General features: G+C 43.2%; 1 protein-coding gene across 3 annotated transcripts in view; it reads left to right on the plus strand.

Annotated features, from left to right (window-relative positions):
- ZNF804B (zinc finger protein 804B) overlaps window positions 1-20,452 on the plus strand; it is a 305,937-nt gene that overhangs the window by 91,465 nt on the left and 194,020 nt on the right. The window contains exon 1 of one of the 3 annotated variants that reach the window (XM_083467605.1): window positions 3,324-4,364. The exons of the other annotated variants lie outside the window; for them this stretch is intronic. Coding sequence (XP_083323731.1) covers window positions 4,257-4,364 — 108 coding nt within the window. The 5' untranslated portion in view covers window positions 3,324-4,256. Of the gene's footprint in view, window positions 1-3,323; window positions 4,365-20,452 lie in introns of those variants that run through there. 3 annotated transcript variants of the gene reach the window in all.

The raw sequence follows: 20,452 nt of genomic DNA on the forward strand, positions 1-20,452 counted from the left end.
CTTTTAAAAAAAATACTTTGTAGTAGTAGTAATAATAATAATAATAATAATAATAATAATAATAATAATAATAATAATTAATTTATACCCCACCCATCTGGCTGGGTTTCCCCAGCCACTCTGGGCAGCTCCCAACAGAATATTAAAAACACGATAAAACATCAAACATTAAAAGCTTCCCTAAACAGGGCTGCCTTCAGGTGTCTTCTAAAAGTCAGATAGTTGTTTATTTCCTTGACACCTGATGGTAAGCCGTTCCACAGGATGAGCACCACCACCAAGAAGGCCCTCTGCCTGGTTCCCTGTAACCTCACATCTCGCAGTGGGGGAACCGCCAGAAGGCCCCTGGAGCTGGCCCTCAGTGTCCGGGCAGAACAATGGGAGTGGAGACACTCCTTCAGGTATACTGGGCCGAGGCTGTTTAGGGCTTTGAAGGTCAGCACCAACACTTTGAATTGTTTGGAGTTTGGAGTTATGGGGGCCTAACAGTACAGCCACACTTTAGCTTAATTCTGATTGTTAAAGGATGTGTTCCTGTGCAATTTTTGTTTATGGTGGTAGTTTCATAATTATATAGACACATCTGGGAGAATGGGTTGCCTCCAGTTAATTGCTGAGACTGTGTGGGGGCTTTAACCAAATTAGCTGAATATATGCAGTATTTACACTAGGGCTGCAGAGACATTGCTTGTGTATTGAAGAAAGGAAGCTGAGTTTGCATATCAAGCTAAATGAGATTGATGGTGTGTATACCCTGCAGAGGAGAAAAATAGCAACCTGTTTTCAACTGCTTTAATGTTGGAAGCATTTCATGCTTGCAAAACTGTGTCAGTTATTTAGCTTGTAAATTGCTCCTTATATGCAGGCACCTACCTACCTTCCAGAAATTGGGGGGGGGGGTAGTGGATGTGATGATCATTACAAGTAAAAAATTGATATTTTATTTTATTTGAAAAACTTGGATTATCCCTGAAATCCTCTAATTTTTTTAGTTTCCCTTTCATTATTAGAGATTCTGCTTTATTTCTACTGTGCGTTCATACTCATGTGGAAGAAAATATTGGTGGAAAATGTTTTGCATGGTGTTGGGAAATGAATTACTCCTCATCTCTTTCAATTTGGTTGGTCTTGGGCTTGTGGTTAGCAAAGATTGCGGAACAGAAATAAAAATACTTCTAGAAATAAAAATTGGGTTCAGGTCTGTCTAGAAATGTCAGTATGTACTAATCTGGAAGGTTTTCCATATGAACATATGCAGCTAGACTATTACTCCATTTAACTGTATTCTGAGTAGAAGCAGCTCTGTAGAGATTTTCCCCCAACATCTGACCTACTCGGGGATGAGGGAAATGTGTTCAGTTTATTTAGGCTGCAATCCTATGCCTACTTAACTGGGAATAAGCCCCATTGAATTAAATGGAACTTGTTTCAGAATAGACATGTGCAGGATTGCATGGTTATTTGTTTATTTTGAATGTTTATGGGCTGTTAAACATTTCAAACTTTCATAGTGGTGTATACAACAATAAAAATAACCACAGGTTAAAAAGCAATAAAGCAGTTCTCAAAAGAGAAATGAGGTGCTGCCTGTAGTCTGAGTCAACTTTCCCTTCTGAGAAAGTCTGTTAAAAAAAAAAAGGTTTTAGTATATGAAAGAATGTGTACAATGTCAGGGCCTGATTAACTTCAGCAACAGTTGGTGAATTTATAAACCATCCCCTAGTATAAAAGTCCTGAGACGGTGTACAATTTTGAGTCATGAAAACAAAAGAATAAAAAGAATAAAAGAATAATGCAACATTGCAGATGCTGATTTCACTAAAAACAGTAAAATCCAGAAGCCATAAAATAAAAATTCAAAACCCCAACAACCAAACTATAAAATGTACTGGAATACCTGGCCAAAAGTGGGAGTCTTTGCCTAGTGCTCAAAACATATCAAGAATAACACCAGGTAAATGTCTCTGGGGAGGGCATTCCATATGCGGGACACCATGCTCAAGAAAAAGTTCTGCCTATTTCCATCTGCCTAACTTCAGATGGCGGTCCAGAGGAGAATCACTGATGAAGAAGGAAGTGTTTGGGCAGGCCCATGTGGTAGGAAGTGCTCCCTCAAAAAGCCCGGTCCCAAGGATGCCTCTGAATGCCCATTGCCGGGGAATGACAGTGAGGGGCTACTGTACTCAAGTTTTGGTTGTGGGCCACGCAGCACCTGGGTGGCCTCTGAGGAGGTAAACAGGATGTTGGATCAGATAGGCCTTTGGTCTGGTCCAGCAGGGCTCTTTATGCTGTTTATAGGTTACAACCTGCATTTGAAAACCAGCCAGGTGTAATAATGAGTCAGACTTCAGGTTCAAATCACCCATAGCTGCCAATTCTCTGGGGCCCTGGGTGCCTGAGCACCCAAGAAATTCTCCACAAATTTCGGTGCCACCACATGACACCCGCAGCCCCAGGCACCCACAGTCACAGGGCCACCTTGGCCCTCCTGAAATCAGCCATGATGCTCCCTGGCTAACCTGGAGTCAGTCCCTACCACTCGGCCTAACCTACCTCACAGGGTTGTTGTGAGGAAAAATGTGGAGAGGGCATGTGATAATACAAGTGTCCCACAGGTTTTAGCTTTTGGCACAAACTATCCCTGGACGAAGAGGGCTGCCATAAGAGTTCAGTTCCCTCTCTGCCCCCCCCCCCAAAAAAACCACACACCCTGTGATGCGCTTGTTAACTTATTTTTAAACGAAGCGAAGCGAGGTTTTATAGCGCGAAGCAAGAGTTGGAAGTTCCAGCCAGCATTTGCCATCCTTTCCGTTCCCGCCTCTTTCTGCCACTAATCCTTTCCGATCTCGGGCCTTATTCTGGCGCCGGCATTTCGCGCCTTCAGCCCGGAGCTGAAGGGAAACGCGAGAGGCAAAGCTCCTTGACGAGGCAGGGAAGCTAATTCAAGGGGAGTTCTTGGCGGCGCCTTTCGCTGGATGATGAGGGCGGCCCCGTGAGAGGAAAACGGAGCGAGAGGAAGGAGAAGCGGAGCGATTGTCAGGCGGCGGGGCCGCCGGCGTGTCTTGGGGGAGATGCGGGATTCCATCTCGTTCCTCTTAGGACAGCTGCTCCGTCTTTTTGACGTGGATATGGAGCGTTTCAAAGCCCCCCAGCCTCCAAGGAAAACAACACCGCCTCAATGAATTTAGGGACGGCAAGAAGAGGCTTGAGGAAGTGGAGCGGCGCAGGATGTGACTCTCCTTCCTAGACCCTGAGCTGCCCAAGGCGTGTGTGTGTGTGTGTGTGTTTTGGGGGGGAGAGCTGCCAGGGGTTCCCTTCACGTCTGAGCGATTCCCGCCTCCTCCACTGAGGCGAATGCCTGACTGCTTTCCCCTCCGCTCTCTCGAGAGGGAGGGAGGGAGGAGGAGAAGGAGGAAAAACGCGGGACCGTCGACCTCCACCTGCTGCCCCTTTCCAAATTCCCACTGGGCGGCCATTATTGGGGCAGAGGGGGGTCAAGCGCTGCTTGGCGCGCGCCCTCCGTCCCCCCCCCCCCCGCGGCTCTCTCCCACGCCAGCTCGCGCGCGCTAAAAGGTGAGGCGGCGGGAGTCCCTGGCTGGCTTTGGCACAGCCTGCAGCGAGCGGCGTGCGAGGGACTTTGTGGTGCCGGCGGGGACTCATCTCTCCATCCCTCGCCGCGGCGCCAGGAAAAGCGATGGGGAGCCGCTGCTGCTGCTGCTGCTTCCGAGAGCCTCCCCTCTGGCTGTTCGTGCCTCCATAGGAACCTGCTCTGAAGAGAGCGAGCGCGGAGGAGCGAGTCCAGAAAGGGGGTGGTGGGTGGGGAGGAAGCGCGGCGGCGGCGGCGGCGCCTCCCATCCTCCCGCCAAGTTGCGCGCTCGCTCTTTCCATCTTTTCCCCGTCTCTTCTTTGGCGGAGCTACCCAGAGGAGCAGCATGTGGACTGGCTCCCCGGCTCCCTACAGTGCGCTCGGGCTGCTGCTCCTGCTGTTGCCGCCGCCGCTGCTTCCTTCGACACAGCCTGCTGTTGGCAGCGAGAACCCGGGCGCTGGATGAGCGAGAGACCGGGGGCGGGCGGGTAGCGGCTGCTGCGCCTTAAGGGGTTCTGCTCCCGCCGAGGGCAGGAGGAGCGGCGGCGCTGGGCGGCTCTCACTGCTGCTGCAGAGGATCCCGTCCGCTTCCGCCACGCGCCCCCCTCCAGATCCGGCGTCTGCTGGCGGGCTGACCCACTGCCCCGTTCTCAACCCCGCCCGGACCCGCATGGCGTGCTACCTGGTCATCAGCTCCAGGCATCTCAGCAACGGGCACTACCGGGGCATTAAAGGGATCTTCAGGGGACCGCTCTGCAAAAACGGCTCGGCCTCTCCGGTAACTGGCACCTTACTCCATCATCGGTCTACCTAGAGCAGGCGGCATAGATCTAGATAGGGGCGCACGTTTCTCGTAGGAGCGTCTGGGGTCATCTACGTCGGGGTGGGGGGGAGAGAAGACGCGGGCACTTTTGCTGCCTTGGGTCCATTTGGTTACATCTTGTTGCTTAAGCTGACTTTTTAAAAAAAAGCTTCTTGAATGTTTCTGCAAAGTTTTCTCCTTCCGAATTCACCGACGAAACAGGCTTAAGACTCGGGTGTTTAGGAGCGTATCGGTTGTCTTGGTGAGGAATATAGATCGGATTACTAAAAAAAAATGGTATTTGGCGCTGTGGCTCCGGTGAACCACAGATGGACACGGTGCTGGCAGAAAAAAGTTAGAGCGACTTTGATATGTGCCGCGGAAAGTTGGTGGAGAAGAACTCGAAGCCTTGTGGGTGGGGGTAACAGGAGTAGCGGAAAGTTAGACGCCAGAAGAAAGCCAAGGGGGCGGCTGGGAGTGACCGCTGAAAATGACAAGAGTTGACCTTAAGGCCATGTAAGAGAGGCAAAGGAAAGGAAACAAGCAGTATGTGGGCCAGAGAGGATGATAGTGGTGCTTAGTGGAATTAATAGAATGCTTAAAGGAAGAGGGTTTTTGTTGTAAAGTCGTCTTATTTATTTTAAAGTATTTTCAGCTGCTTTTTAAGGCTCACAAAATAATGTACAAAAGAAAATTGACACAGGCAGAAAAAACAAGAGGAGGAAACCTCAGGCGACCTTTTTCACAACCAGGACTTGACTTTAATCCCAGCATGCATTACAGGAATACTTTTAAATGTGTTTTACGTCTCTGTTCTGCTTTCCTAACTTTTTCCTCCTCCTTTCTCTTGTGTCTGCCTCCTTGACAGTCTAAACAAGGTCTACTTTTCTTAACAACAAGAGAGTTCAATTACTTTATTTTTAAAAAAAGAAGTTAGAATATGCAATATGAATATGGTGACGTTGCACCTTAGATTGGCGGCAAGATGCCAAAGGGGTAGGTTGAAGAGAAGTGCCTTAGAGCATGAGTAAGATGCCAGTTGTGCTGAGGTAATTTACAGTCCAATCCTATGCAGGTTTACTCCAAAGGCCTCTTAGGTTCACTGGGACTTAGTCCCCAGTGAATGTGTATAAGCTTGTGTCTTAATGCCCAGAATAGGATATAAACTCTGGTATAAAAAAGATCAGGGAAATATTCTGTTGCGGAACGACAGTCTAGAAAGCAGAATTAGAATGCCAATAAATGGAATCTCTGAAAAGACCCCCTCTTAATGACTGGGGTTTTACTACAGAATAATAAAATCTAGAGGTTGAACGATAGTGCTCATTGCAGGATGACAGAAGCACGGCATATCTTTAAAGTTTTCAACAGTGACATGATAGTTAGATGACATTTCACAAGTACAATCCTTGCACTATTATAGTAGATAGGTGGGAGCTGTCTAGGGTTGCAAATGCCCATCCCTGAGATGCAACCCACCATTGTGAAGCTATTGGAGAAGTGTTCTCCAATAGGGAGTGCATGTGGTGCTGAGAAGAAAGTTCCATGGAATTGGATATAATTGAACAGGTGGCAAAGCTAAAGTGGGTGCAGCTATAAATGAGAGACTGTAAAGAAATGAAAGTGCTAAAGTGTAAGAAAGGTACAATGCTCTGGTTGGAAGCAGGATGCTTCCAAATGCCAGTTGCTGGAAACTGCAGGAGTGGAGAGGAATCGTTGCGCTCACTTCCTGGTTGCTGGCTTCCCACAGCCAACTGGTTGGCCACTGTGAAAACAGGATAGTGGACTAGATGGGCCAATGGCTTGATCCAGCAGGGCTGTTCTTCCCCGAATGGGAAGATTGTGGAAAAAGTGAGCGAAAGCTATGCTGAAAGCTATGAAACAACTGCAAAGACAGCTTTGTAAACTGCAGAGGAGATTTGATGGGAAACAGTTGGAATTATAAGGAGAAGGTTATTGGAGTATGTTGGAACTGATGGAATGTAAAAGGATTTGCTCCAAGGAATGAATACTGTAAGATGTGGGTTAATTTTGAGCAAGGAGCATGATGCAAAGGGTTTTTTAAAATTAACTAATTGCCAGGCTATGGCAACTACACAGACAAATGACCGCTGTGGTGTTAAGCACCAGTGAGCTGTCGTTTTAGTGCCAATAACTGGTGAAAATGAACACAATGGGCTAGTGACCCTTTACCATATGTATCTAGTTCTGAGCTCCACAGCATTCTCTTCTAAGAAGTATTTGAACTTTCCTCTGAAAACTGTTACAGTATTCTTCTTGTAGGACTCTGGGCACTGTAACTTCACATGAAAAAGTAAAAGTTGTTGTGGTGTCCCATCGTTTTAAAAAATCCAAAATTAGGGCAGTTGGGTTGGCCTAATAAAAGGCACTTCCCTAAATATGGGTTTTGTACCTCCACATGTTTCTTCTCGAACATTAAAGAAAACATATTCATAAGCACACAGTTGCACACTTGCATTTCGTGAGAAGGTTCTAGTTTGTTCTTTACTCCAGTATAGCAGCTGAAATATGTACACATAATGTACAAAATGTGTAACCCGTAGTGCAGCCAGATTAGTAAGGTACACTGCATTCATTCATTTATTTGTTTGTGTTTGTAGACCACTTCCACTGATAATGTAGAACAAATAACCACACTTAAACCAAAAACCATAAAACTGTAGCACCATCTATGTACAGAGTGCTTTACAATGAGCAGCTTTGACAGGTCCCTTCTCCAAGGGCTTATGATCTATAAATAGAGAAAAGGGAGAGAACAAATGAAGGGGGGAGGAATGGAGGCAGGGGAAAACAGGAAAACAATATGCTATTATTTCTGTTATGCTTACTTTGGCTTAGTTGAGTTGTCCTTCTGTAATCCTCAAAATTGACCGATTGAACTTGGGGAACTTACCCGGAGAAAAGACTTCCTCAGTTTCTGTTTTTATAATGCTCAAAGTCAGGAGTGGCCCATGAGATGCCTTCTAGATATTGTTTGGGACTAAGTTCCTATAAATCCCAACCATTGGTCATGCTGACTGAGGCTGATGAGAGTTGGAGTCCAGCAACATCTGGAGGGCTCCATGTTGACTATCCTTGCTCTAGACATCGGGTGCCAGGGGATGTTTCACTCCTAGGGCTTGTAGTGGCTTGGGGGAGGATATTTTTTCAGGATCTGGTGAATGGGTTAAAAAGTGTTTTTTTAATTAAACCTTCTCATAGACTGGTCCTGATGCAGCTCCCCTAGCCTCACTTGTAGTTTAGTCCTCAGTTCCTGTAATGACCATTCAAAGAGCAAGGGCTGTAAGCTGTGAGACTGCATTCCTATCCACACACAGGACTTCTGGGTAGATGTGCAGAGGATCGCACTGCCAGTACAGTGGTACCTCGGGTTAAGAACTTAATTCATTCCGGAGGTCCGTTCTTAACCTGAAGCTCTTCCTAACCTGAGGCACCACTTTACTTAATGGGGCCTTCTGCTGCTGCCGTGCCACCGGAGCACAATTTCTGTTCTCATCCTGAAGCAAAGTTCTTAACCCGAGGTACTATTTCTGGGTTAGTGGAGTTTGAAGCATCTGTAACCCAAGGTATCACTGTATTGGTTTTCACTTTGCAGTTGTAATTGACACAAGGACTTCTGCTTCTTAACTGTGGAGGCTACCTGGTACCCAACCAATATGTTTGTGATGTCTAGGAAATGTGTTTTACCCTGTCCTTACCCTTGTTGAGATTTTCATCCAGAATAACTTTGAGAAAATGTCTTTCCCTCTCATTTTTAAAAAAGTGAAAGCTGATTTTAAATATGTTTGAAAGCTGTTCAGGGTTTGGGGGATTATAGGGCGGGGGGAACCCCCGTGGTGATGGCTTGCATGCAAAAGTCAAGAAATTTAAAATGTCAGATTGCTCTGTAAATGTGCCTCCAACCACACTGTACATCTGTATATTCTCAATTCTTGTTTCTCACAGAAAAATATGAATGGACACACTGTTGTTTATGTGCCAGCGGTGCACCATGAACAGGATGTAAGATGTATAGTACTTTTAAACTCACATATTACCTATCCTTCTGGATTATTTTCTCATTCGCTTTATTCTGAAATTACCATGTCTGCTTAATTTGGAAATTCTTGGTTTCCCCCAGGGTTTTGTAGGGGTTTTTTTGAGGGGTGGGGTGGGGGGCTTGATTGAGACATCTGTTTGTGAGTTCAGTGCTTTATCTTTTGTTTCTCGAGCAACATTTTGAACTTTCATATAATCTTGAATATTTCGTTTTAGTGTATGAGCCATTAAAAGCTTCTTGCATTTATGGAGTGCCATCTACTTCATGCATGACTCTGTGTAGCCTTTAATGTGTAATGTGTACCTTTCTATATTTAAAGTGTTCTCTATTAACAAACCATGAAATGTCAGCAGGCTTATGGCTATGCTTTTGGATATGAGAACAGCAGTGAATATTTTAAACACCTTTATGAAATTTCATGGCTGCGTGAACAACAGTTTACCCATCTGGATATTTGTATGTGTCACTTTGTATCAATGTCAGTGATTGTGCATACTGTACTTACAGTGGACACACAATTCTGGGGGAATGAGGCTCCCATAGCAGCTTATGGAAAGAGCCAGGTGTGCATACACTGCATGATCATAGCCTTTGGGACAATGGCCAGGATTTACATAAGCATACTGTTCATTTTTGCTTGTTGCCATAGAGGAGAGAATCCTGCTCTTTCCTGATGATTCCTAGCACAGTATGATTTCTCAGGTGAGCAAGAAAAAGTTGGAGGATGCATGCAAGGCAGCGGTAAGCACAACTGTGCTGCAGAAAGCCACATGCAGTCTTATTTCACATATTACGTGTTAATTTTGTACCCCACACTAGTTGTTTATTTAGTAGATTTGTATACCACCTTTCATACACGATGGAACTCACCACTTCTCAAGTACAGTGGTACCTCCGTTTAAGAAAAGACTTCTTTACGAACTATTTGGTTCGTAGTGTACTGGTTAGCAAACTTTACATTGGTCTACAAACGGAAGCTGAATGGTGGAAGGGCACCGGCGGTGGGAGGCCTCATTAGGGAAAGTACACCTTGGTTTCAGAACGGCTTTGGTTTAAGAACAGACTTCCGGAACGGATTAAGTTTGTAAACCAAGGTACCACTATATCTGTCATCTAGGCACTGGCCAGACCTCCATTTATATATAGCTGCAGCAGGTGGCTGAATCATGTGCCTCAGACCATGCCTGGGGACCAGCACAAGTATTCCCAGTGCAGGTCACCATTGGAGAAAGAAAAAAGTAAAATAAATTCAATCACATACAATCAGTAAAACAGCAGAGCAAAGCAACAGGTAAATCATAATGAATAAAGCACAACAGATCTTTCTTAGGCTACAGTAGGAGGCAGTGATAAGCAGTGTGTGTGTGTGTGTGTGTGTTTTTGTAAGCCTCGGGTTTGTACATTGTCATCTCTGCTTTCTTCTGACATGGCTGCAAGGTGATCTGAAGCCTCACAGTTAACCACAGTTTAGTCTTACATTAGTCTAAGTGTTCTAAACGCCTCTTTCCAACCCTACTGGAATGGGGAGTATGCATGCCCAAGGCTTGCCTCGACTCATCTTTGTGGCAATGAGTAATTGTTTATCATAGACCCCTAGAACTGTAAAGCTGGAAGGGACCCCAAGAGTCATTTGTGTCCTCTTCTGGTCTGACAAAGAAGCCCAAGGGGCAAGGCAGATTGCAGCAGCCCTGCGGCACCATTGAGAGCTGATGCAGCAACTTGCTCCAGCAAAGTCTCCTAGACTCCGCCCTCTTTGTGATAACTACAGTTCTTAAAGGGCCAACTTTTGGGCATGCAGACAGGCATGTCTTCTGAGCTTGCTGGCCTCCTACTTTGTGTGTAACCTGCACTGTTGGACCAGTTCCTCAGGCTCTGGGAAAGACATTTCTGAAGGTCCCAGATCTGGCACTATGGACCTTGGTGTTATTGGATCTGGTCCAGAGTGCTCCTACCTTGACAGCTTTGGCTTTACTGGCTTCCTAGCCAGCAACTTAGAGTCAGGAACCCAGTGTGACTTCTTAGCTGGTGACTCTGCAGCCTCTGATTCAGTGTCTTGGTGGCTGCTTTACTCTGGAGCTTGGGAGAATAAAAACGCTTTAGCCTAGGACCAAAATGATGGCCCTCCCTAGGGAGAACATTCGAAAAACAGGATGCCACATCTGTGAAGGCTTCTCCCCAATTGCCACCTGCCATATCTTGGATAGTGAGGACAGCTCAGATGACTATTTTGGCAGTCAAAAATGTAGATTCTGCATTATAGAATGAACACATATGGAGGGGTATGCACTTTCATTATAATGTAGAGTGACCTGTGCATGGTATGGAGTCTATTACCACGATGCCACCACTCACCTGTGGTGTTTATTCCACACAAAAGGGGGCTCAGATGCAGATGATCAACTGATTCTATTGCTATGAAAACCTTCTATTGCTATGAAAACCTCCACCTTGTCCCATAAGCAAGGTCTGGCAAGAAGTTTCTGCAAAGCATTTTCAAGGGCAGGTTTCTTGCACACCACTTAAGAGGCTTTATCACAATCAAGTGGTGTGTAAATTTTGTTTTATTTATTTATTTAACAAAGAGTTGTCTACAACTAGCATTTACTCAGAGGAGACCCATTGAAAATAATGGGCTTAAGTTCATCGCAGTCATTAATTTTAATGGTTCCACTCTGAGCAAAAGTTATTTGAATACAACCCAAAAGTGTTTATTATAGGCATAACAAACATTTTTGAAATCTAATAGAACAAGCTTCTTTTGAAATGTCAAATTATTTTCTGTCGATGAAAATCTGTCTCCTGAAAGGATACCATCATAACAGACTCAAATACGACACTGCAGGTTTGCAATTTGAAGAGACACATGCACACATATCCTGAATTAAAAATTTGAGACATGCCTCATGCTTTTCCACCTGAAAAGGTTTATTTTTAGGGTGGGATAGAATAAGAATTATTCTACCCTTGTTGGAGTCCAATTCCTGTGGTTTGGAGGCAAGCCCAGAGCAGACACCCAACAGGCAACTTCCTCTGAGGACACAGCACTTTGTTAATTCTCACCACCAGGAATGTTTATTAATCCAATCACATATCATGCAGTGTCATGGCTGTAGTCCATGCCTCTCCAGCAAAAGCTGATTGGAAGAAGGCAAGTGAGTCATGCAGAGTTGCAGCAAACAAGCCCCTCACTGGCTCAGAGGCAGTTTTGGGGTGGTATGATCAGTGTGGCTGCAGTGGGTGCCACACTGCAGAAGACACCAAAACAATGCTTTAGAACAAAGCACGCAAGGCAGGAGGCGCAAAATTTTATCAACACACAGGTGCTCCTGAAATTTTAGAGCTCAAAGGCAGCCACTGAGTGGCTGGATGCTTTGAGGCTTATGTTTGTCTCACTTAAAATCACAGAGCTGGAAGGTGCCTCTGGCTGATACAGGAAATCTGCTGTTACAGCATCCCCGGCAAGTGGCTGGCTAGCTTCTGCTTAAAAGCTTCTAACAATGGAGAGGCCACCATATTATATGGCAGGCAGTCTCTTCCACCATTGAACAGCTTGTTATCATCAATAGTTTATTCCTAATGTTTACTAGAAACCCACTTTCCTGTAATTTGAACCCTTTGGTTCAGGTCTTAAGCTCTACAACAACAGAAAACAATTTTTTTCCATCGCCTTCAAGGCTGTCCTATTGCCTCTTAATGGTCTCTTCCTACAGGCAAAACATAATGAATTCCTTCAATCTTTACTCATAGGACTTTGTCTCCAGGCCTTTCATCTGGACGAGTTCCAGATTGTCAATATAACTTTCCTATACTGCAGTGCCTAGAACTGGACACAGCCCTCCAGGTAAGGTCTGACCAAAACAGAATAGATGTCATCTGGACACTCGACTATGTATGAAGCTGGCTTAACACTGAGTTAAATTACTGGTCCATCTAGGCGAGTTCTGTCTGCTCTGACTAATAGTAGTGGCTGTCCAAAGTCTCAAGATGTATTTCCCATTATCTGCCACCCATTCCTTTTTAAGTATATGCCCGGGATTTAACTTGGAACCTACTGCATGGAAAGCATGCTCTGCATGATGTCCCTTCTGTCTCTAAATCCCTGGCGATGGCTCCTTTCAAAAACTCATTGACAAAAGCCATGGGTGTTTCAAATGAAGCTTGTTTTGCAAGGGCTGAACTATGACCTTTCCTGGCACACAATTTGGGAATTGCTGGCTCAGACCAGGGGTCTGGTGTGTTGCTTGCTGGAACAAAATTATTACTTACTGTGAGGACTGAGTAATGTAACTTCAAGACTGATATAAATGGGAAAGCTCTTGAACTGATGATTGACTGAAGAGTGGGGACGAGAAATGCTGAGCTTTAAGAATGAGTCAAAAGCGGTGGACTCCTGAGAGGGTTATATTTCCTTCAAGAGGTGCATTTCAGAAGCGTCATTTTCTCCTTCCCATTTTTCACAGAATAACAAATGCTCTTTGAGGATCCGATATATGTCCCCTGCAAAATGAAATATGACCCATATGCAAAAATCTAGCATTTACTAAGATTTGTAAAGCTCTGTGCAGAATACTTATGGCCATGAATATATCATACTGATCACAGGGCTGCTTGGAGCTGCCGTTGGGGTTTTTTTTTTCTTTGATCTTTGATGGATACATATAATACTGGCCTGCTGCAAAACTGCTTCAGTCAGTATCTTACCAGACATGCCACAACCTTGGCAAAAACAAACTCACAAGGCAAGACCCAGACTTTGCCAGGATCTTTGCAGAGTCCTGCAGTGGTGCCAGTGACTCAGCAGATGTCTTCCTTTCTTCTCCTCCACTGTTTTGATCTAGTGCTGCTGGGCTGCTTGAGGCTTTTCAGCTAAGACATAAAACGAAGTCAGTTTTAGTTACAGTTATTAAAATTACTTCATGTTTCTGCGGGTAATGAAAAGTTAAACTGGTAATTGAGACCTAGGATGGAATGCATGTTCTTTCATAAGGTGTCCCCCCCCCATCAAAATCACAATAGGATATATTAGTACTTGCCACTTTATTCGCTCATCAGATGGTTATTTAGTGATTGTGTTAAGTAGTTGATTGTATTCCATTTTTAAAAAATGTCTTTGCTTCACTCAGGGCCATGGTGATTTCCTTAGTGAAATGCCTAAGAAAGGACCCATAGGATTTAACTGGATTTAACAGTTCTAACTAGGTACAGAAAATGTTCATGTGCTAGAATGGCTTTAACAATGCTTTCTACCACAGTGAAACATGTTTCTCCAAAGGAAGTGTTTATATCAAAAGCATACCAGTGTGAGTAGATAAATAGGTACAGTGGTCCCTTGGTTTTAGAACTGCTTAGTTTATGAACAACTTGGAAATAGAACACTGCAAACCCAGAAGTAGGCATTCCAGTTTGTGAACTTTGCCTTGTAAGCTGAATATGTTCCGCTTCCTGTTGAGTGTGTTCCGTTTGTAAATTGAGTCCCCCGCTGCTAATCAGAGGCTTTCTGTTGAGTCTGTTGGCTGTTTAGGACTGAGCACCCACACAACACAGAGGTGATATTTGGAACTTTTGTTTTTGCTATTTGTGTGTGTGTTTGTTTGTGTGGATTTTTCATTTTTTTGACTGTGACTTGTTCTTCATTTTATGGGACTGACTTGCGACTGTGGCTTATGACTTCGTTTTTGTGACTGTGTGGAACCCAGTTCAGCTACTGATTGATTGATTGTGTGACTGCAGAAATGGATAAAAGCCCCATCCAAACAATGACTATCGTCAGTGCATGTAAGAAAAAAAAAATGTTTTGTTTTAATCATCTACAATACTGTCTTATTTATTTTATAGTACAGTACATTGATTATTGCTTTTACAGTGGTGCCTCGCAAGACGAAAAGAATCCGTGATTCTCTTCGTCTAGCGGTTTTTTCGTCTTGCGAAGCAAGCCCATTGACAGATTAGCGGATTAGCGCTATTAGCGGCTTTAAGCGGCTTATCAGCTGATTGGATCAGCTGATAAGCGGCTTAGCGGCTTAGAAAAAGGGGGGGGAAGGAAAAAACCCCGCAGGAACTCGCAAGACATTGTCGTCTTGCGAAGCAAGCCCATAGGAAATTCGTCTAGCGAAGCACCTCCAAAACGGAAAACTCTTTCGTCTAGCGAGTTTTCCGTCTTGCGAGGCATTCGTCTTGCGGGGCACCACTGTATTTTATGGATCAATGGTCTCATTAGATAGTAAAATTCATGTTAAATTGCTGTTTTAGGGGTTGTTTTTAAAAGTCTGGAATGGATTATTCCATTTTGCATTACTTTCTATGGGAAAGCATGTCTTTGTTTTAGAATGCTTTGGTTTTGGAACAGACTTCCGGAATGGATTATGTTTGGGAACCAAGGTACCACTGTACCTCAGTGGTAAGGTAATCTGTGTTTCTGTGTGCTCTTGCTTCCGTCACAGTGTCCTGTTGCACCAGAAACCAATTTAGTCATGCTGGCCACATGACCAGCTGTCTGCGGACAAATGCCAGCTCCCTCGGCCTGAAAGTGGAGATGAGCGTCACATCCCATAGTTGGATTCGACTGGACTTAACCATCCAAGGGTCCTTTACCTTTACCTTACCTTCATTGGATCATGGGTCCAAGAATACATGAATTCAGATCAAGTGGTTCAGAGATAATGTTTAAAACAAAATACTGCAAACTGAAGTTTCTTAGAAGTTTCTACTACATGCTGAAGAAGTGACCCATTTTTTCAAGATAAATTCTAAATCTTTCAGCCCACTGGAATTAGGGGCCATGGTGTTCAGTGGGGCTTTCTCCCAAGTATATGCACATAAAAAGAGTGCAGCTTTAAACTGGAAACAGCATGCATTTTCAGCAGTCAAAGGGTCTGCAGTACACACCTCAAGGAACTGCTTTATTATTTTGAAATATTTAAAATACGATGATGAACAGGAATGGCAGTGAGGTGTGCCAACAACTCAAGGCGAAAGAAATCACAGATACTAAGGGCATGTTTGCGCTGTCTGTTGTTCTGCTTGTATGTCAAGTACAACCAGTGAGTTCACAGCACATTCTATGTGAAGACACTAGCGGTCAGAGCTCCACTTATATTGAAAAATAATTTCCTTTATGAGAAGAAGCTTGCTTCTTTCAGGATATGTAATGCAATGTCTGATCAAGCTTGGTAAGAATGCGGGATCTATTGGCTGGAAAAGTTTCCTGGCCAGGGGCAGTAAGTGCTGTAGGCGTTTGTTAGATGTTAGCGGGTGACTCCCACTGAAACTCAGTTTCCATTTACGTAGTGAGTAAAGTTGTTTTGTGGCGTTACCAAGCAGTGAAAAGAATCATAGAATTGTAGAGTTGGAAGGAACAGTGACTTGAAAAATTAAGTGAGTAAATAAATAAGCTCTAATCTTCGAATCCTAAGGACATCAAGGCAATATGTAGCATTATTAAAATGAGCAATTCCATTTCGGAATAAGGTTGCTTCCATGAACGTTGTTCACTGAGAACTGTTCAATCAGGCTGCTTTATATTTGAAATAAAGGACCTGCAAAAAAAATAAAAAAATTGAGAATGTGAAAGCCTTTTAAGGTGGATTTTTTGCATTCATTTAGTTTCTCATAAAGAATTATTTGAACCGTGTCTGATCATTGGGCTCAAGACAGCAATATTTTTGTGTGAGTAGTTTCTCATGTGCTGTGGAAAAACCTCAGTCCCGTTACTGTAATATGTGCTAAGGTTAAGTCTGGACTTTCACTGAAATTTCCATTATATAAAGGTTCTATGGATGGAACACACAAAGGTTCTGTACATAGCTGGAGTCCAGTCTATCCATTATGCCTGCAGTTGTTATCTTCCGGTTAAAGTCTCCTTTAATGAAGAAGCTAAAAAAGACCTCAGCTGTAGGTTTTATGTAGGACAATCCAATGCAATTCTGCTCAGAAATAAGTGAAACTGTGTTCAGCGAGACTCACTTTAAAGCCAGCATTTGAATTCTCTCTCACCTGTAAAATGTTATGAATAAAAAAGCCACACTGACCGGGGCTGGATCTCGACACATCAAAGAAGTGATTCAGTTAAATGCTTTGTAAACTTCATAGAGGGAAGTTCTGTTGGCGAAAAACGGGACTCCACAGACCATATAGTGTCATAATGTTATAATGCATATAAAGCGCTTTATCTGTACAAATGTAGCTGAGTCCCAGATCATACCCTCAAGTTTAAAACTGGCTAATTTCTGCTTTCTATATTGCATTATAAGCATTCAGAAATAATGGACACTGGACCACAGGTTTACCTGGCATGACTTTAAAACAACAACACATCACTAAAGAACTTGCAGCCTTATGTGCTGGTCTTGTGTTCAGTGCAGCTGCATTGAAGTTCAGAAGGAACTGAGTTTTAAGCCTTTGTTGTTTGTTGTAAAAGTCTTTGCTTGTCTTCAGTTGTTTTTGTCATGCTGTCATGGACCAGCTGGGTAAGCACCACGAGCCACAGTTTAAGAACCACTGGGTTGCTGAAGAAAAATTAACAAGATATGCATGCTTACTTATCTCAGGAGAGACCTTTATTGTTAAATATTTACTCTAGTGACTCTATCATCAAGGTAACTGTTACTATTTTATAGTGATAAACTGATGGCATGTTAATTTTGAGATTTTTCTGCCATATGCCTAATAGATAAGATGTAAACCTTTTCTTCAGACTTCTGTCCAAGTTTCAAGCTTAGATACAGTCATAATAGGCAAGCTTCCTTAAGAAGCCTTCCCACCCACACCCATCTCCTAGAAAAGTTGCAGGAAGATTGAATGAAAGTCTGCATACTCTAATCAGCTCTTGCTAATAATGGGCAGTGGGGCTGGCAGTACAGTTTAAAGCATACAGAACACACCAGTATCCACAAGAATGCTTTGCCTATATTCTTTTCCAACTGAATCTGAGAGGTGATTTCATTGTTGATGGGGGGAAGTGTTAATTGTAAATCAGAAGTGCACTAAGGCAGATGCTTCAAGAAATAGCCTAATGAGACCTAGGCATTATGAGCTTTCACCCCAGGGTGTCCCTGCATAGTCCCTGCCGAGTTAAAGCTGAAGTGTCATGCTGCTGGCTACAAAATGCACAATTTTAAAATATTGAAGAGCATTTGAGGAACACATGCTCCAGAATCTGTCTTTAGTACATAGGTCGTTTTGTTGTTGTTGCTTTTTGCTCTGTGGGTGTGTGCTTGTGGGTGTGTTTCTGATATACCGTTGGTATTTGCTCAGAGTGCAAACGCTGCTATTTGTGGTTTCGTTTCCTTGTTTTGGATTGTATCAGCTTGGCAGACTACTTTGCAAAGTACATCTGGCAATGCTGATCACCTGTTAGAAACTAGAGGGGGTTATTGGACTGAGTCTGGCTCTGGTGTGCTTTTCCTCTGCCACTTTGATAATTAAAATTGGTGATGCATTTTGCCGCTTCCTGTGAAATACATGCTCAGTGTGACATTTTGACCACGGCGCTCATGCAACATGTGGTCCTTGGATTGGTAGCTATCGCCCTGGAGGTTAAAACGCAGTTGAAACTGATATCCTGCATTGTAGTGAGAAGATTCAGCACGTGAAACACAATAGGATATAGTACCTTAGATCTCCCCCTTGGGTATCAACTCATCATGCCCATAGAGAGCTAACATCCAAGGAGGTGTATATTTCTAGGAACATAGGAATCTGACCATTGGTCCATTTGGCTCTGTATTGTCTACTGAATGGCGGCAGCTCTTGTGGGTTTCAGACAGGAGTTGGTCCCATCCATACCTGGAGGTGCCAGTAATTGAATATGAGACCTTCTGCATGCAAGGCATATGTTCAGACATTGACCTTTGCCCATATAACCATTGAGTAAATATAATACAAGTCAATGTAAAGTCATTACATTGCACAGGTAGTAAATTCTAGCGTCAAAAGCTTTGTTTGGGGGTTTTTTAAAGAAAAAAAAGATATAATACATTTATGAATTCATCCATACCCCCAAATGCATATACATTCTAAGTTTAGGTGGCCACCTTCGGAGCCAAATAAACAGCAATCAGATCTTACCATCTCACTCTAGGCAACCTGCTTATTGAGCATTCATCCTGATTTGTTTATATATTTTTGTATTTGGAGGTTGGACTATATCTGGTCTTTTTAATATTGATGTTGTATTGAAAGGTTTTCATTTATTGTATAGGTGCAAGTGATATTATTATCCTAATATACATATGGTTGCTAATAACCTACTACATTCTGTATAAAGTCATTCCAGGTGTCAATATATTTGTCCAAACAAAGTCTACATCTATAGGCAATCTGTTCATACAATGCAAGTGTATCTATATCTGTTCTTAACTGAGTGCTTGCTCTTATATGTTAGTTGGGAAGTTGTTTGACAATCAGCATTCATTCTGATTTGTTTGCATGGTGTTTATGCATCTTTCCATTAATCATTTGTTGATCCTACATTTTCCATGCATTTCCCAATTACTTCTCTAACTGCAAAAGTTCATTTTTTAAAAAGTGGAGTTATTGCTCAAGAATGACAGAGCATTTTAATTCTGTTTAAAGTGCACTTTTAAAGCTCCAGTTTGCAGTTGAACCCCTCCCCCCAAATACAGACAGTGGAGGTGACTATGCTCACTTACAACTCCACACACCCACACTGTATCTTGGTATTTTAGCCCCAAATTCTCTTCTTCTGTAGGTTGGGGAAAATACTGAAGCTCAGAATTCTTTCATATGACTTTTCTCATGGAACTTTGAAGTGTCAGGCATAGCCCTACTGGCTTTAGCCCAAACGTAGCAGAGTTTTCCTGCACAGCGAAGAAGCTAGTCGCGGCGGTAATGACTAGTCAGCTAGACTCAGAATAACTATTTACAGGATTTATTAAAAAGGAAAAAATAAAACCAGCAGAGTTTCTGCATACAAATAAAAGCAAAATAAATCCTCTCTTTCTTTCTCTCTCTCTCTCATAACCATACACAGCACTTCTAACTCCTAACACACCTCACATCAAACTGAGCTAACAATCCCTTGATAACAGAGTTGAGTGCTGGTCGTTAACCAATCAGAGTGAGTAGTTTCTAGGTCAAGCAGACCTGGGCTTTCTGCCAAGAGTAAATTGACACCAGCTTGAGTTAATTGGTGAAGCTAGAATCTGCAAGTTTCTCACGAGAACCAATTAACAGAAACTGAACACCCCCTCACAGATTCTGCTGAACAATTAACACCAAATACACCTATGTAGGAGATCATTTTTCCAGCAAACCTAAACCCTTGCACATTCGCTTGTTCTTTATCTTTGCCAATGGTTTAGTTAACACATCTGCTACATTTTCTTCACTTGATACATAAGTACATGTGATTATATTGTCTTGTACACAGCAACGTACATTTTGGTATTTTACAGAGATATGTTTGGAACGCGATTTGAAACCCTCTGTTTTACTTAAGGTTATACAAGCTTGATTATCAATGTAAACTTATACTGGTTCTCCACAATTCACATTTAAATCTGTTAACAAATGCTTGAAATAAATCACCTCGTTGCACAATTCACTCAATGCGGCATACTCTGATTCCGTTGATGACACACTTACAACGTCTTGCTTGCGTGACCGCCAGCTGATTAAAGCTCCACCGACCATTATGACTAGTCCTGTGACAGATTTTCTGTCTGGCAAATTTCCCCAGTCACTATCACAGTAGCAACTCAACATTTCGTCCTCGGAAGAATTTAATTGTAACATATAGCCAATTGTCTGTTTGAGGTATCTCAGAACTTGTTTTACCCCTTTCCAGGCATTTAGTGTGGGTTTTGAGACCAATCTACTTAATATGCCTACAGCGTAGCTAATATCAGGTCTGGACCACTGTGCTAGATACAATAAACTTCCAATTACAGAGTGATATACATCAGGATGTTCAAATTCAGGACTCTCATCTATATGAAGTGTTTTTATGAAACCTGGATCCATAGGCACCGCTGCCCCTTTGCAA

This window comes from Podarcis liolepis (assembly GCF_965112155.1).
Source record: "Podarcis liolepis genome assembly, chromosome: 12".
NCBI lineage: Eukaryota > Metazoa > Chordata > Lepidosauria > Squamata > Lacertidae > Podarcis > Podarcis liolepis.